Source organism: Dipteris shenzhenensis, chromosome 29 (genome assembly GCF_047967505.1).
Source record: "Dipteris shenzhenensis isolate YYH24624 ecotype China chromosome 29, Dip_SZ_1.0, whole genome shotgun sequence".
Classification (NCBI taxonomy): Eukaryota; Viridiplantae; Streptophyta; class Polypodiopsida; order Gleicheniales; family Dipteridaceae; genus Dipteris; species Dipteris shenzhenensis.
In genome coordinates, this window is record NC_141624.1 from 49,841,211 (window position 1) to 49,860,210 (window position 19,000).

General features: G+C 44.0%; 1 protein-coding gene across 10 annotated transcripts in view; it reads right to left on the minus strand.

Moving 5' to 3' along the window:
- The window catches only part of LOC147882977 (Pseudouridine synthase family protein), a 101,998-nt gene that overhangs the window by 11,521 nt on the left and 71,477 nt on the right, over positions 1-19,000 (minus strand). For all 10 annotated transcript variants that reach the window (XM_087401070.1, XM_087401067.1, XM_087401071.1 and 7 more), the window contains one exon: positions 164-229. In XM_087401070.1, the coding sequence (XP_087257196.1) occupies positions 164-229 (66 nt within the window). The remainder of the gene's footprint in view (positions 1-163; positions 230-19,000) is intronic.

Sequence of the window (19,000 nt, forward strand, 5' to 3'; positions counted from 1 at the left end):
GAAAGGGAGCTAATACTTGAACATATGAGTTTCCAGATCAAATACAACCTTATATTTCAAGATATTAAGAAGTGAAAGAAATTGAAGATAGCAGATTTAGCCGTGTTAAACAGGAATCCTTTAAAATCAAATAATGTTATTCCTACAAGACATAAGAAGTTACCTCTTCATTTGGGAAGACACCTTGTACTTTTGCAATATAAATTTTTTCGACTGTCCCACCTTCTATCTGCACGATCTTGAAAGTGAGTCTCCCTCCTTGGACCAAAAACTTCATGTAGTACTCCAACAAACTAAGAAAGAAATCTACAACTTACAGATAGGAGTATCAGAAGATGATAACCCCGTCAGCGACATTATCTTTTCAATTATATCAATTATCAAAAGTTTAGAATTTTAGGTGTCCATTCTTCGATTCCATAATGTGCTCAAGTAAGAATATTGATAATGGCGATGTGCTATCAATGATTGCTGGATAAGCACAGGAAGTGCAAGTGAGCAGTCTGCCAATTTTGATGCCTTTTGCTATGATATCTTTTATATCTTTTGGTTTGAAATAATCTCTGGTTGTGCATTGCTTGGTGAAGTTGACTAAGTTGAGCTTACATGAGTAAGAAGCCTTAAGAGACGATTTGTGTTAAATTCTAACTTGTATAACAAAAGCCTCCCATCCTTCACCTGCGGTCCTTCCACTCAATTGCCTATGCCTCACCTTACCTCCATTACACTCATGCACCACCTTCCCACCTCCGATGCTTCCGTCCACTCCACCCTTCATTCTCCCTCACCCACCCAAACTCTAGTTCTTCCTTAATTTCTCTCCCAAGTTCTTGCAGCAGGTGGTGGATTGTCCACTCAAAAGGCTTCAGGTCGGCCTATTCAGATTGGTGTATGGCTTCGCATTTAGCCAATCCTTCTTCCACCTCACTGGCCATGAGAACATACTTTTTTTCCAAAGAAAAGTTGCAGTAGCTCAAGAAGGACATTTTGCACGTATCCATGGGCCTCATCCTTCCAAAAGACAAGCTAGAAACTGGATGTTGGGCAGCCCTTCCCTTAGATCTTTTTGCACATATTCAAGGCGTTTGGATTTTAGGAAAGGGTTTCTTGTAGGTGGTCTTTAATTTGTCCCAGATTGCCTCTTCTCTTTCAGTGGCTACTCCCTTGCCCCTTTAGCTGCAAAAATGTTTTTCTTACTTTACTTTTTTTTGGGTTTAGATCTGGATGTCAGATTCCTTGGACTTCCTTAGGTGTACCAACATTTCTTCCTACCATCGGAGCCCTCCTCGTTCAGTTTTGATCTAGATGAGGAAAACAAGATAATCAACTCCTCTTCATCATATTCCCTAAACTTCCTCAGGTGTACTATCATCTTCTTTCTACCATCGGAGCCCTTTTTGGTGTGGTCAATGAGATACCTCCACTTCCTAGACTGCCTTCTTCAAGCGGTGGAGGCAGTAAGGATGGATGGGGTGCCATGTGTTAGGGTCCTTGTCTCGGAGGACTACATTCTGCTTCAATAACTCCCTTTCTAGACAGAGAATTGACATTGCGCGACGACAAGACTAGTGCCGCATTTCTAAACTTTTCGGGCATTTTATCAAAGAATATCCTAAAAAGAAAAGACGCCAAAGAAGAACACTTCTTCCTCGGATCGATGGGGTCTGTCTCTTGCTCATGCACCTCTATGAACATAGGTAGGTAGTCGTGCAAGATGGCACGTTTGCAGATGCGAAAGGATCCTCTTGATTCTAGGCAATCATAGCCATCACAGTCTCAACAACCACCTCTTTCTTCCATGCACAGCAAGTGCTTCCTCATTAACAACCTCCAGAAGCACAAAGATCCTTTTCATACTGGGCAATTATAGCCATCACAAGCTCAACAACAACCTCTTTCTCCCCCGCACAGCAAGTGCTTCCTCCAAAAAGAGGACCTCCCTTGACCTTGCTCTAGGAGTTAGGCCTACTAATATTCCTACCAAAGAAGAGGCTTTTGATCTAGACAAGGCTGCCACTCCTTCTCATGCTATGGCCTCACTTAGAGAATGGTCACTCCCTTTCAACTTGTGCAGCATAATGCCTTTACCCCCTTAAGGTTCACTTTGACCCCTATAAAAGTTTAAATTTGGGAAACAAAGATAACTAGAGGAAATTCAAAGCCAACCACATGTTTGATAAAGATCCATTTTGAACATTGTCTTCATTTGTGAAAACTTGCTATGGAACAAATTAACAATTTTCAAATTCATCGCTCAACCCAAGCACAAATATTAATCTCGAAGACTAGTTTCGATTTTCTATTACCAATTTTGGGCAAATTGATGGCCTAGTGTTCAACAAATAGTCAACCAAGAGTACCAAGACGTGATCAAATAGTGTTCCCACATCACTTTCATGAGAATAACATTAAAAATAGATATAGAGGTTTTCAAGACAATGATTTTGGTTATAGCAACTACCATATTTGGAATGAGTCAAGAAGTTTCTATTCTCATTGAATCTTCTAATAAAATGTTTTCTTGCATAAGGAATGAACCTAACTTTTGCATTCGACATCTAGAAAAAGCTTATAACAAAGTAAGTCGTCAATATTTTGAATCTAAAAGCATACCTAGCAAATATCATAGTGGGACATGAAACATCTAAAAAGAATCTATACTTTCAAACAAAACATTCAAAGAGCCAAATATTATCGTGGGAGACAGCAAATGTACCATAAAACTTCTAACAAGGATGTCTACTTTCAAATAAAGCATTCAAAGACCCAAAGTTTGAAGACAATATCCTAAGAATCATACCACATCATATGAGAGAATAATATGCTACAAATATTCCACAAGAGAAAATCAAACAACATCTAGTCCACTTATTACACTTTTGCTCAAGAAGAAGACAAAAGACATGGACTGTCACCAATTGGTATTTCTCCCAAGAAATAAAGAAGAGTCTTTATCAAATTGACTATGGTCAAAGAAAACTGACTTTGGTTCACTAGAATAAGTTTAACTACTTTTGTTTTGCATTGGTAAAAGAGAACTGTGGGGATGCCCACAAGGGACTAAGATTAGTCCAAGAACTAGGATGTATACATTTCGCTAACCTTTAATGGGTTAAAGTGTTGGAATTTGTTTGTGCCATGTGTAGGACCTAAGAGAGTGCAAAAAGGACCCAAGACTGGGGAGAAAAGTGTATAAAGCAGGCTCAAAAAGTTAAGACAAGGGGGGTCCTCATTAAAAGGAGGCCCACAAGATTAAAAAGCGCCTAAAAGCTCCAGAGCACTAGATTTAGAAGGAAAATGACTTAAAGCTTGGCTTTTTGTAAAAGTAGCTTTTAGAAAGCAGGCCCTAGCTTTTTGCTAGGCCTACTCTATAAAAGATTGTACTCAGACTTATGCTCTTTCATGAGCCAATTGTACAACGATTATTCTATTGCAATAAAGACCTTCGGGGGGGGGGGGGGGTCGGTCCAGCCCTTATTTATGGGCCCTAGTGTGGTGTCTTATATTCTTTCTCTCCCAGACCCCTCTTCGTGGCATTGTTGCTACGAAGTAAAAAACTCTCTCTCTCACCGTGTATAAGCCATCCTTCCCCATCAAGTTTTGTAAAACCCGCGTGGGTCTTGGTGGTTGAGGCTTTGGTTCATGTCATTGTGTGTGTGTGTTCGATCCTTGTGGTCGACTTCGGATACGCCTACTGTGTGCGTCTTGGCATTGTTGCTACGAAGTAAAAAAACTCTCTCTCTCTCTCTCTCTCTCTCTCTCTCTCTCTCTCTCTCTCTTTCTATTGCTGCGATTCACTTCTACTCCTCCAAGGCTGAGTTGCAATTCATTCCAACACCATATCTTCGACTCTTTGACGCGTCCAAGTGCCCAGACAGAGTGCAGCTGCAGCAATCCAGTTCCCAACCCTTCTGGAAGATCATCTACTTGCTGCGATTAGGGTTTCCAGCCCTACCTAGTGCCCAGAGATGCTGCGGATTGGCTCCAAAGCACCCAGACCTGCTGTGAATTGATTCCAAGGAGCCTCGCATTGCTGCGATTTGGTCAAAGGGTGCCAAGGATCCTCTACAAGCTATTCCAGGGAGTAGAGCCATATTGTGATTTGTTCCAAAAGCTGTTTTGTGTATTGCAAACTGCTCAAAAGTGTCATAATAGCAATGATTTCATTGCTAAAGTATTTTCAAGTACCTTAAGGTTTGGTTACAGTGGTATCATAGCGTGGCTTCATCAACTTCTATGTTGATGACGATCCCAAGTGCAAGTTACTTCTATAAACCTATTGCAAGAGAGAGTTACAGCAGGCAAGTGCTCAGAGAGCAAGTGTTCAAAGATCAAGCGCTCAAAGGTCAAGCACATATGTCTAGCCTAAATCCCAAGATTGGGCACATAGTTTCTAGCATCCATATGCTCTTTGTATTCACCCATTCTCATCAAGTTTTCGCCCCAGTTTTCAGTTTGATTGTAAGCCAACTCCTTCGATTAGACCGCTACAAACATTGGTGAGGAGACAGACAATTTAAGAAAAGAGGCTTCAAGTTACCACCACCTCTTAGTTGAAGCTTGTCCTTGGACAAAGTGGCTTTTGAGATGCTATGGGATATCTAAAGATAAGTATTTCTTTCATGTTTATTAAGCTTGCCTTATTCTGATTTAAAAAGATCTAACCCTTCTATCATATTACAAGGAAAGAAGTGTGTTGTTTCCTTGATTGTTTCAAGGATCAAAAGTTAAGAACACAAGATTTCTTATACAATTATAAGTGTTTCCGAAGTATTCCTTGATAAACAAGCCATTTATCCAGCGATATATTATTTTAGTCTTGGAGGATTCCAAGTTATTTAATATGGGTTATACAGTCTCTAATATGGAACCAATTTTCTACGACCTATGTGGTCAAATTTATAGATAATTTGTTTGGTCATGAGAAACCATAAGAACTCAATGGAAACCATGAGAAAACCATTATTGAATAAACCATGAGAACAAGTATTTCAGTTCTATTATTTCAATAGTTTCTATAATTTCCTAGTGCTCTTAAAGAGCAGGAAATGCCAAAGAAAAGCAAGAATCTCCATGAGGAAAGCAAGTGTTTTAGATGTAGAAAGAGGGGCGTGTGGCTGCTTAGTGCCCTAGAAAGCCAGTCGGCCAAAAGGAGCAGAGAATGCCACAAGACTAATCTAAGTCAATGATCGGAAGTTACCAGATTCCAAGATCCACCTTAGGTAGAAGACATGGACGAGACCCTCCAACAAGAACAGACTGTGTACCGCAGAAGGAAGAAAAGCACCCAGAGGCAATTTTATCTACGGGTATCTTGCCAAGTTCCAGAACTATTAGGCAATTGATGCCAAGAGAGAAGGTATCCCCAAGTTTTACAGATGTATCAAGAAGCTTTTCAATTAAGGACAATAGATTACAAGCCGAGGGGATGTCACCAATTGATATTTCTCCCACGAAATAAAGAAGAGTTTTTATCAAATTGACTATGGTCAAAGAAAACTGACTTGGTTCACTAGAATAAGTTTTACTACTTTTGCTCTACTTTGGTAAAAGAGAACTATGGGGACGCCCACAAGGGACTAGGATTAGTCCAAGAACTAGGAATGCATGCATTTCGCTAACCTTTAATGGGTAAAAGTGTTGGAATTTGTTTGCGCCATGTGTAGAACCTAAGAGAGTGCAAAAAGGACCCAAGACTGGGGAGAAAAGTGTATAAAGCAGGCTCAAAAAGTAAAGACAAGCTGTCTGTCTATCTCCTCTCCGCAGCTGGGGGGAACCTGAGAGAGGCTGTGCCGCAACTTCCTCCAGACCGAGACGAGGCTACGGAGGGGGCGCCTCAGTAAAGGAGGGCCCACAGGATTAAAAGGCGCCTAAAAGCTCCAAAGCACCGGATTTAGAAGGAAAATGACTTAAAGCTTGGCTTTTTGTAAAAGTAGCTTTTAGAAAGCAAGCCCTAGCTTTCTGCTAGGCCTAGTCTATAAAAGAAAGGCCCCCGGCCTCCTAGATTCAATCAAGATTGTACTCAGACTTATGCTCTTTCATGAGCTAGTTTACAAAGATTATTCCATTGCAATAAAGACCTTCGAGGGGGTCCAGCCCTTATTTCTGGGCCCAGTGTGGTGTCTTGTATGGAGCTAGGGTTCCTTGGAAGACCTTGATTCTCCGCACATGTGAAGGAAGCCTTGATATACTTGATCTGGACTTGAAATGCAGGGCCTTGCTTTACAAGGTAGTGTGTCAAGGGGCTCTTGCTAGAACACAAACCTTAGAAAGATTTTTTCATTTGTTGCATACACTTGTGTTCTCCTTCCATGGGTGGGGGTGGGGATTAATGGACAGTACTAGGTGGATTTTTGCTTCAGCTCATCTCAGGGTTCTTCTTCCCCTCTTATGGCTGCAATCCCGAAAGATTGGGGCAGCTTGAAAAGTACTATGCAGAGAGTCCCCCCTTCCTCTCAGGAAGATATTGATAAGCAGCCTATCATGAATGACAACACACGTGATCATCATAGTAGACCTCTTTGTGCTTATCGTCATTGCAACAATCTAGATGGGAGAGAGGTCCCGCTTCCTTAGGAACTCTTGGAAGGATTTTAAAAACCTTTCCAATAATCGTAAATTCCAAATAGTAAGCCACCTTAGAGCAAGTGAAACGAGAATTGAGCAAATTGAAGCAACTATACCATTGGATGGGGTTGTTAACGATGACAAGCCCCACTATTGTTCTACTTGGCTTGCTACTTTTACAAGGTTAGGTATCCAACTTTGGACTACAATGAGATCCAAGAAGGATGCCTTGGTTTTTAAAGTTCGATTGGGGGAAATTTGTCTTGGTCCAGGATGAGGATATCCTTGTGGGCATTGCTTTTGAGCCTGTCAGACTTTTTGGGTTTGTTTTTTTACTTCACGTTGGTATCTAGAACCCAAACTAGATCACATTCATTTGGGATCATGGAGAATTTGGCTCTACAGAGATTCCCCATAACGTATTTGCAATGGGACCCCGAGGAGTAGGAGTGGATTGATCTAGGTAAATAATAGAAGAGCCTCCCCTTCTTTCATTACACAGTTAGCAATGCCATGAGATTTCAGCCCAGCCTTAAGGGATGGAAGCCCACAAGAGCTCTTCATTGGGAGAATTTTCAGATTTCTACTGACTTGCAAAAATCCTTTTGGAAGAGACTCTGAAAATCCCTCGAGAATAGAAATATCTATCTTTTCTCTTGGCTTTCTATTCATGGAGGATTTGCAGTAAACTTCTGGAGGTCCGGGTTCGGGGAAGCCCTACTTGCCCTCTTTGCCTATTTGCTGCTTTCGAGTCCATTCAACATTGTCTATGGGATTGCAAGACGAGAGATTCATCAAGGAGATTGCTAGTCTCTAGAGCACTGTTTTTCCTTAACCCTTATTCACAACTTGGGGTTCGGTGGCTTGGCTCCTCTTTCGAGGCCTCACCTCTTCTATGAAAGGCATGACTCTTCTTGGACTCTCTTAGTTTGATGACACTTAGTTGAGGCTAGATGATGTTTCTTACTTTCAGTACAGACTTGCACATGCCTCACTGGATACATCTTAGGAATTTGTGGCAAGCATTTCAGCAAGCATATTTAGAGATCCAAGAGTACAAAGGCTTTGGATGGCTCCCGGGTCCACCCTTCACACACATTGGCCAACCTTACATGCCCCAATCAACAAAATCATCCACTGTGCTCTGGAGGGCGATGATACCATGTCGGACCACAAGGGGAAGAAAGGAATTTGACACTGAAATGCATGTTCTCCCTTGCAAGAGACCGAAAAGTATGCCTAAAAGTAGTTTACCTCACTTTGGGCATCCAATTTGTGTTCCGAAATTTTAAAAAAGTCCAGGGTCCACCAGTAAGACCTAGATGAAGCTCATTCTCAATCAACTGCCTAAGGCGGCAATGACCCACACCACCAAGACCCTGTATGTTCGTAACAATCCTCATCAATAAAAGGAAGTAGGGTGGAATACCTTACCCAACCTAGTGGCGGAGGAAATTCCCTCATGAGTAGAAGATAATTCAGAGGGGGGAAATCCACAGGGAAATGAGCCACAACACCTATGGAGGATGACGCCCTGTCAACAAGAAATACCAATAGCCGCGTCACCATAAATAGAGAGCACAAACTCCATCCGCCAAGATACACCTAGGAGAGAGAGAGACTTCCTCCAAGCCAAGAATGTCACTCTGGTGCCTAAAATTCATGTCTGTAAGGATGAGGAATAGATAAGAATCGCACCCTTCCCTCGATCAATAGGGGAGACTGAAAAGCTGAAGTGGAAGGAGGCTGTTCACGCATAGGATTAGGGCCTAGGAAGAGCTGCATCACTGGCCTTGTCCAAGGTTGAGAGTAGGGCATCGTTGGCCGTGGCCTGAAAATGCTCCTAGGTATCACTAGCCACGACCAAAACAGGGATACCATTTGTCCTGATAGGTGGAGTTCGAAGCAAGAGAAGTGACCTACTGGTCTACAGGTGGAGGCAGAGGAGCAACTCTAACTGGAAACCATCGTGGGGTGGCTGGTTCAAGACGAGCAACAGGTGGTGGACCTGTTGCTGGTGTCGGATGTATAGAGGGTGCCATAGGGGCTCTCTATCACAGATGAGGAGGGACCGAGCTAGAAGTTTTCTTGAGTCTTTTCTTCCTTTTGGCGAAATCTCTAGCAAAATGCCCAAAGGTCCTGCAAATCCGGTATACTGATCCTATCTACCCGCTATCTCGACTCTCTGCCGAAAGAGAGATCCATTCAGTCACTGAAGCATAATATAGTCATATGAGATGTTAAGGTTAGAAACACTAACTTTGGGTACCCCATCATACTTGATCGCCTCTACTCCGTAAGAAGGAAATCTAGGGAGTAAGAGAATCTATGTAACTTCCTGAAGAATGCTCCAATCATGGCAAGAAATCGATGGTAAACCTGAAGCAGTCCGAAAACCTGATAAAGACTGAAGTAACACTTCTGTCTCCTTTATGGGATCAAAACCCAAGGTAAAGGGGGTGAGAAAGATCCTCCAAGAAGCAAGTAGCAAAGGACTAACCTGTAGTACTATGATGGCGGCCTTAGAAGAGTCAAAAACAACCTAGAAGAAACCTCGTCCCAATAAACGATTGTCTAAAAGGCAAGGTGCGAGATCTAAAGGCAAAGCTGAAAGCATCTAGTCCTTAGCTTGTGACTTGGAAGGCTCGGGTCCATAAATGTGTGAAACGGTCCACATCCTTCTTGAGCTGCAACAGCTCGTACTTTGAAAAAGTGATGGTTCTTGCGGTCGGTTGAAGTTGTTGAGGATTGCCTGAATGGGATCCATTCGACAATAAAAAATGGGAGGCCAACACAGATCCTTCTGTCGTTTTGGAGAGGCTAAGAGGAGGGGGAGAGGGAGGGGACAAGGCAGTGGGGAGTTTAGAGGTCTAAAAGGAGAACTACGCAAGAAGGGACTGAGAGGGAGGAGGAAGAAGGAAGAGGCTGAGTGAGGGCTGAAGAGGGAGAGAGAGGCTAAGAAGGGAGGTGCTGAGTGTTGAGTGTTGGAAGCAATGGAAGCACAAAGGAGAAAAACGAGATGCTGTAATAGATTCCCGCAAAACTGAAGTGTGAAGGCTCAAGGGAGAGCCAACATAACAAAATCCTAGGGCTAACTGCCCTAACTGGACTAAGTGTCCTAACTGACCTAGATGGTACATAAACTAACTGTACCAATAGTCCTAACTCACTGTAACTAGGCCTACAAGGCACATACCAAGGTATAAGTGGCATCTATGGATAGCCCATGAGATGGCCTACAAACCCCCCTCCATGGTATGGGTTGAAGTATCCTAGACATGGCTCAGGATACCTAAATATCTAGTGTCATCGTTGCACATGTTCGTCCTGTAGGGATATAGCAATCTATGACTGTTCAGAGTACAACAGATCAAGTTACAAAAGGTACTAAGTTTAAAACTTGCCGAAAAGCCTCAAACTTAGTTCAAGGTAGAGCCTTTGTAAATAGATCTGCCAAGTTGTCTTCCGTGGGAACATAAGACAACTCAATATCAGCTACTGATAATCGCTCTCTGGCATAGTGATAGTGAACCTCAATGTGCTTCGTGCGAGCATGGAAAACTGGATTCCGTGCAATAGCCAAAGCACTCTAACTATCAGTGAAGATGATGATAGGTGCTGTCTGGCATGCACAAAGATCTGCAAGGAGCTTCCGAAGCCAACACACTCCATTGTAGCTGTAAAAGTTGCTCTGTACTTAGCTTCACAGCTAGAAGTGGCAACTGTACTCTGCTTCTTGCTGAACCAAGAAACACATGAAGTACCAAGCATAAAACAGTTGTCACTATGTGACACACGAGTGTCAAAACAACCAGCCCAATCACTATCAGTGAATCCATGCATGACAAGTGAAGTATCAGCCCATAAAGAAGGCCTAAATGCTGAGTGTCTTTAAGATATCTGAAAACACGCTTCACGGCATGCCAATGGTGCATAGATGCGCTGTGCATATATCTGCTCAACTGTGAGACAGCATACTGTAGATCAGGTCTCGTATGGCATAGGTAAATCAAACAATCAACTGCCTATTGATAGAGAGTGACATCACATGTACCGCTGCCATCCTCAGAAGAGAAGTGAAAACCAGTCTCTAACGGTGTGGATACTGGCTTGCAATCCTCAAACTGAAAACGCTACAAAAGCTGTCCAATGTACTTGGATTATGACATCAAAATGCCCCCTTCACTGCTAGCAAATTGGATGCCCAGATAGTAGTACAGAAGACCAAGATCAGACATAGCAAATGTCTGCTACAAAATCTGCAATTTGCTGAGCATGTGTCCTAGTCACAAGCATGTCATCCACATAAAGGACTAAAATCAGCAAATCTGTCCCACGCTTGCGAATGTAAAGGGTAGCCTCCGTAGGGCTATTCTGAAAGCCAAGTGTGAGCAAATGAATATGAAATCTCGAGTACCAAGCCCGAGGTGCCTACTTCAATCCATAGAGGGCCTTTTTCAAGCGGCATACCTTGCTTTCAAAACCTTCAACCTCAAAGCCAGGAGGTTGGGAAACATAGACCTCTTCCTGCAAATGCCCATGAAGGAAAGCTGTCTTAATATCAAGCTGATGTACCTGCCAATGAAAGTGGGCAGCAAAGGCAATAACAATGCGAATAGTAGTGATCCTAGAAGTGGGAGCAAAAGTCTCCTCAAAGTCAATGCAATGCTGCTAAGCATAGCCCTTAGCAACAAGATGTGGGCTTTGTAACGGTCCATTGAACCATCAGCTTTCTGTTTGATTTTGTAAACCCACTTAGTTCCAATGGAGGCAAATCACACAACTCCCAAGTGTTATTCTGATGGATAGAATCCAATTCAGCTTGCATGGCCTTCATCCAACAACCATTCTGAAAGGCATCTTGATGACATAAGGGCTCTTCATTGCATGCTGTAGCAACCAAAGCATAAGCAACAAAACTAGCATGCTCTTTCCGGAAAGCTGCTCTCGTACAGGCTGGCAGAGGAGTGTCTTGTTTGCTGTCTTTTGATATGTCAAGGAGCCAACAGGGTACCTTTTTAGGCTCCTGAATTTCTACTCTTTCCTGGTCAACAGCCCTGTGCAAAGATCACTTAATTCAATCTCCTCTAAGACGGACTAAGAGCCAACATGAATCTCAGAAAAGGGATAAGATCAAGCTGCTACTGCTCCCCACCTTCCCTACTGCTGCTCTACCTCCCTTCCCCGCCCCTCTCTCCATCCTCCCCTCTCTTTGAGATGCCTACTTCAACGGCAGAGGCAATCAGGTCCAATGGGGTTTCGCATGTTACGGTCATTGTCTCTGACCCTAACATCTCAGATGACCACATTATGCTTCAACGTACAAATGGCTCCTTCAGACAGAGAGTCGAGATTGCAGGGAGACAGGATCAGTGTAGGATTTGCGGGACCCTTAGGCACTTGGCCAGAGATTGCCCAAGGAAAAAGAAAAGACCTAAAAGATCCACGAGTGCACCTCATAGCTTCACCCGACCTAGACCTTCCTCACGACTAGTTCCTACTGCTTCACGTATTGCTAGACCGGCTTCACATCCAAGATCATCAGCCTCTCGTCCTGGTACTTCTACAGCGCGAACAGGACAATCAGCACGTCCTGTTTCGATTGTCCCTCGTTGGGTGCTTGTCAGAGTTGGTGAGCCAGTACCTCAGGCTACCACTAACAAGGCCGCGGACCCGTCTCTTCAGGTAGGAGACATCCCTTTCTTGGTTCCATGTGCAGATGAGACTGCTTGTCATCCTGCTTCAACATGTATCCACTTGCTTGGTACTATTTCTTTTTTTTTTTCAATAGTATGCTTATTAAGAAATGAAATGTTTTCCTACTGTTCAGTTACGGACAATGGGGACTAGGTCTAGCATCTGAGGGTGGACCCCCTTGCTTGGGGTTATGGGCATTAGTGACCCACAAGAGTGATGGCCTCTCTTTGAGAGGGACATCTGGAAACCACACCCCACCTGAGTACCCAAACATGGGACCAATCAAATGCACAGATTGCATACCAACCTAGGAACCATTCAAGAGAATGTTCCCAGGGTCAAGTCACGAAGGGAGCCTGTATTGTCAAGTTTATCTCATTTACAGCACTATTTCATGTTGTTTCTACTATCTTTCTAGAAACTAGTGCTTGTCTCTAATGTTGGATGTAAGTGGTGATTGTTACAGGCTTCTTCCTTGTGGATTGGGCAAGCCAAGAGTTGAAACCTGAGCTTGGAGTCCTCCTTTTTGTTGTCTACCTTGTACATATGCTGTTGAGTCTTGTATCTAGGTCCTAGGTTTTCACTGAGTTCATCAGTTTGGAAGGTGCATTGCACCTTGGTCTTGTATCTCCATTTTCAAGAATAAAGTGAGCCTGGATAAGGGGGGGGGGGCCGTCTTGGCCCCTCAATCATATTGCATTTTCCAATGATGTGACTTTGTGTTTAAGCTGTATAAGTCTTAATTCCAGCTTAATTGCAAACTCTTAAGTTCAAGTATATGTGTTTGGCAACTCGCAATCATCTCATTCAAACGCCTCTGCAAAATCCGTTGTCTGAATTGATAGAAAGCACCGAGTAGTTTACACTGCTCTTGCCCCTGTTCAGATACAGGAGCGCTCACCTAGGGAGAAGGGAGAACCTTTGTGCAAAGACCCGTGCCTTACTTGAAAACGATGCCAAAGTTGTGACTGAGGTCATGCAGTTTCATGCCGAGATCACGCTGCGGCACCCCCATTCTTCTCTTGCACGTCTGTCTACACCTGACAGAGGTAAGGGGGTTATTGGTTCCACTCCTCCTTCCGCAGGGCTCCTTCGCACTCCTGCGCCAAAGGTACTTCGCAGGAATTCATTTTCAGTTCTGACAGACTTGGCTGAGTTTGAGGCAGAGGAGGAGTTTGTACCCTCTACGCTCAGGAAGCACATCTTCCAAACATCGGTGGACAAAGTTTCCCCCTCAACAAGGAGGGTGTGCTTTCCCCAGTTGACTTCCCTCCTCTTGATAGAAGGAATTTTTCGCAAGACAGGGCTTTCTCCGCTACCAGGTCGGGTAGCATCTTCCATCCGGCCTCCTCCTCTTGCAAATGAAGATTGTCAGTTGGAACGTTCAAGGCCTCGGGGGTGTACCTCACCGCCGCCGTAGGCAGCTCATTCGTAACCAACTTCATCCAGGTGTTACAAGGTCTCCAGCTGATTCAGGAACACAAATTGGATGCCAGGGATTGTTCCAAGTCGGGTAAGCTTCTTTCAGGCCACAATTTTTTGTCACCCGCCTTGGGCACGAGGGGAGGTACTTGCATTTTTGTTTCTTCTTCTATACTCCCCTTGGTGATTGGACACGTTCAGGGCCTCGAGGGTGTACCTCACCGCCGCCGCAGGCAGCTGATTCGTAACCAACTTCATCCAGGTGTTACTGGGGGTTCTATGGACATCTTCCTTGGTGATTGGACACGGGATCATAGTCCCTTCTAGAGCTCAATGAATTATACTTTTGATTGGTGGGCATAAGGTTGGTCTCTTAAACCTTTATGCACCCAATTCTAGAGGAGATCGTGTCCTTTTTTGGAAGGAACTGCTCCCTTGGTCACATATTGCAAATGCTTGGATTATAGGAGGCGATTTCAACATGGTTGAAATGCCCTCAGACCAAAGGGGTGGTAGGGAAGGTGGCATTCACTCCCTAGAGAGAGCAACGTGGGATGCCTGCCTTTTTCAATACAATGGCAGGGATGCTTGGCATGATGATGCTTTTCACACTCAGCCATATTCTCTCCTGTTTTCTTGGTCGAACAGGAGATTGCACATGCCTATACATGCACGGATTGACAGATTTTATGTGGATGATTGGGGGCTCTTGACAGAGGTGATACTGTTTGCATTGCAACTGAGGTGTCCACTTCGGATCATTTTTCAATGGTTTTGATGGTCTCAAATCCCCATGTGAGGCACCGCTCTGCCAGTGTTAGGATTCCACATTCCTTTTATGCAGAGGAGGGCCTTACAGAGACAATGTTGCGGACCTGGGTATCTCATTTGCAAGATGGGTAACTTTCTCCTTTAGACTTAGCCGCAGCCCTCTCTGATATCAGTGACTTTTATCTTTCAGTTGCTCGTATCAGAAGGGGTGAGATCCTCAGGCATGAGATATTTATCCGCCTGCAGTTGGCTGCCCTCCAGAGGGAGGAGCAGAAGAGGCCTACAGATGCTTGGATTCAGGAGCGCCTTGCTGCAGCAAGGTCTTAGCAGCAATCACTTTTAGATCAGAGAGCAGAGTATGCCTTTCACGCCAGAGAGTCATTTTAGAAACAAAAGGGAGGTAGGGTTAACAAGCAGTTCTTCTCTACTCTTGGCCCAAGACATACTAGGGAGAGCGTCTCACAGCTTGTTGACTCAGGCGGAGTTCTTCAGACACATCCAGATTCCATCTTGCAGATTGCCACCGATTTCTATGCCTCCCTTCTTACAGCAGATCCAGACACTCAGGCCACAGATGATGCTAGAGTGGTTATTTGGCGACACTTACCAGGGTTGGTGGCAGGGGATATGATTATTTCACTTAATGCACCCTTCACCAACGTAGAGTTCAGGACTGTTCTCTCTACCCTTCACAAGGGCAAGTGTCCTCGTTCAAATGGACTTACCCCCTTATTTTTTATATCAGATTGGGGATCACATTACCTCAGTCCTGCAGGGTGTATGGGACTCAAGTGAGATGCCAAACTTACTTACAGAGGGCCTCATTCATTTGATTCCAAAAGGGGGTTACAGGACTCAAATGCATGGATCAGAGGGGTGTCAGCCCTCTACAGATCAGCCCACAGCCAAGTTCTTATTGGTGGAGTCAGGGGAGATAGGTTTGAGATTACTAGGTCAGTCCGTCAGGGATGCCCCCTTTTCATTCCTTTTTGTGGCTGAGGCTATGAGCTATTATATTAGAGCTCAAGCTAGAATCGTAGGGCTCAAGCTGGAATCGTAGGCAAGAGGATGAGCTCTTAGACAGTGAGTTGGCAAATGACACGACTATTTTTTTGGATGCTACTCCATTCAGGACAGCATTGGATTTGTTTGCATTGCGGCAGGTACACACATTAATTGGAACAAATCCAATGGCTTTTGGATCAGTGATGAGGACACTCCATCTGGGGGATTGACATAGGGTTCACTTGGATTCAAAGGGGAGTCTCCATCAAATATCTGGGATGCCAGGTTGGGTTGGACATCTCTCCAACACAGCAGTTCGCTCCCGTGTTGGAGAGTATCAGGAGCAAACTCATCTTTTGGAGTTCAGCCAGACTTGACCTTGCATCCAGAGTTGTGGTTGTGAACCAGGTATTATTGGCCACTGCTTGGTTTGTTTGCTCATGTTGGTGCAAATCTAGAGGTTGTATCGCTCAACTCATGAGACCTATCAGGAACTTCCTATGGAGCAGTTTAGATGGCACCTCAGATGTTGTAGCCAGGGTGGCTTGGAAGGGATCCTCCAGAGCAGCCACTACTAGGAGAGTTACTTTTTTCAGAGTTTAGACGGGATCTCCTTTCTTCTCTGAGTTTCCTTCAAGGTTGAGACGGCATTTTCAGCCTCTGCCTTGGTTCTTTATTAGCTCCCTTTGAGCTGTCTTTCCTCGTGCATTGCATGATGTACTCCCGCATTTGAGCTTGCTCTCGCGGTTTTCATTCATACTTAATGAAGTAATTTTCTTAGGGAAAAAAAAAAAGAGCCCTGTGCAAATGATCCTGATCAATGATAGGCATATCACGCTGAATTTCTGGCTGCACATGTGGCTGCAAATGACTAATAGATGGAGGAGGTACAACCTCAGATGGAACATCATCCCGAGCATGGGATGGAAACAAAGGCATCAAGCTGTCAAATATGCCAAGGGTATCAACAATGGGCTGTTTTTGACAGTCCAGCAAAGGCATAGTGGAAGATTCATCAAACACAACATCCCAACTAACAAAACACTTGCCCGTGCGGGGCTGATATAGCATATAGCCCTTGCTCTCTGAACTATACCCAAGAAAAATGCACTTAACAGCTTTATCATCCAACTTAGTGCGTTTCTGTGAAGGCACATGAGCATAAGCTAAGCATCCAAAAGTCGTCATGTGAGAAATGCAAGGCTTACGACCCGTCCAAGCCTCATAAGGTGTGATAATCTGCAATGCCTTGGTAGGACATCTATTCAAGATGTAATTTGCACACATGACCGCCTCCAACCACAACTTATTAGGCAAATGTTTGCCTTTCAACATGCATCTGACCATTTCCATCACTGATCTATTCTTCCGCTCAGCCACGGGATTCTGTTGAGGAGTATAAGGCACCGTGCATCGATGATTGATGCCACAGGAAGCCAAAAAAACAGCAAACTCCTTGACGTGTATTCACCCCCCCTGTTTGTATTAAGGTGAGCAATGTACAGCCCACTCTCATTCTCAGCCAAGGCAATAAAGTGCTTGAAGCATGAAGAAACTTCAGATTTGGATTTCAACGCGAAAATCCAAGTGTACCTAGTGAAATCATCGATAAAAGTGACAAAATACTAGAACCCCCCAAGAGCTGCAACCCTGATGGGTCCAGAAACATCACTATGAACCTGATAAAGATTGCGTGAAGCACCAACTCTTTCATCCTTCGGAAACGCAGCACGGTGCATCTTACCAAGCAAGGCATATGCATGTTGCGAAGATCCACAACCATATCTTCCTTATATGACTTCACCAGGGCTCCAAAATTGAGGTGTCCAAACCTCTCATGCCACAAATGAGCCACAAATGAGTATCTGCCATGTAGAATCAAGAGCAAAGGCATGTGCATTGACAAGTGCAGCATCATCATCCAAACATATGTCATAAGCATCAAGTCTATAAAGACCTCTAGATAATGTGCCAGTCAAAACCAGGATAGAGGCATGTGTAACATCATACACTGCACACCTCACACCATAAAAAATAACTTAAAAGCCACATGTAGCAATGGCTGAAATAGAAATGAGGTTCTTACGAATGCCTGGAACATAAAGTACATGCTCTAGAGTGACAATACCACAAGAGACAGAAGTAAGAGCAACTTGCCCAATACCTTTCATGGTATATGATGCATTATTGGCACATGTGACACTACCTCTCTTAGATGTAAGCTCCAATGAGCTAAATAACTTCTTGCAAGAAGTGATGTGCTTGCTAGCACCACTATCAAAGAACCAGTCATCACGAACATCTGAAACTGCCATACAAGCATCATGAACATCAGGATTATACTGACATGTAACCAAGAAAGCCCAATGCTAGTCTTGTGCGAAATTAGCGGACTCATGTCCATCTTCTGTACTAGAAGAACCAGATAGTGCAAGACCAAACTCTTTCTTCTTCTTTTCAGATGCTATGCGCTTCCTGCATTCAGAAATATCATGCCCAGGTTTCCTGCAATAATTACATCTCTTCTTCTTTTTGTTATCCCCAGAAGAAAAGGCACCATGTGAATGATCAGCATGGGAATGAGAGGGTTTTTCAGCTGAAACCTTGCCTTTACCTTTGTGTTTGTGATGGGCAGCAAATGCTTGATCACTAGCCATAGAAGCATTGCGATTCACACGACTTTGCTCCTCCTAAAGTGGGAAGAGCAACCAGCTGGTCAAATGAGAAATAATTAGCATCACCCCCTGCAACCAACTTCAGTGTAGTAGCAAAGCCCTGATATGAATGAGGCAACCCATCAAGGGTATTAGAAACAAGCTGAGAATCAAGCATAATCTCATCAATGTTGGCCAACTGCTCTTTCAAATCCTTCACATTAGCGAGATAGGCATCCATGTTACCACCCTCATCAAGCTTCAAATCTTTCAACTGCTTGCAAAGATAGGCAACCCTCGCCTCATTCCGCACCTGATACAAAGATGCAAGCTGATCTCATGCTTGCTTAGCTGTCTTGCAAGACCGAATATGAGAGATAATAACCCGTTTCACTGAAAGAGCAATCAAGGCATGTACTTTGGCATGACGACCATCCCACTGAATTTGCTCCTATGAAGGAGGCAAAGCACCTGGAGCAGAAGGTGCAGGTGTCCTAGCAGTAGCATTAGAACCATCACCTGGCCTCAGAACTTGAAACAATATGCCATAGATTCTTGGCAACCAACACATGTCCCATCATGTATGACCACATGGGATAATTGGTGCCATCAAGCTTGTCATCAACCCCAATCATCCCAAAAAGATCATCCTTGTGGCTAGCCATTTATGCAAATAGGGGAGCAGTACCACAACGGAGAAGGGCAAAGTAGAAACTCAACTCCCAACTGCAAAGACTGATGATTGTACAAGCCTCAAGGCTTTCACTGCAAAAAGTGCAATAACCAGTCTCAAACAAAGCCCAAACACCAAAGTAGGCAAAAAGAGTTGTCCCCAAATGCTATAGCAGGCTCCAAACTGCTCCAGAAGCTGGCACACTTCACAA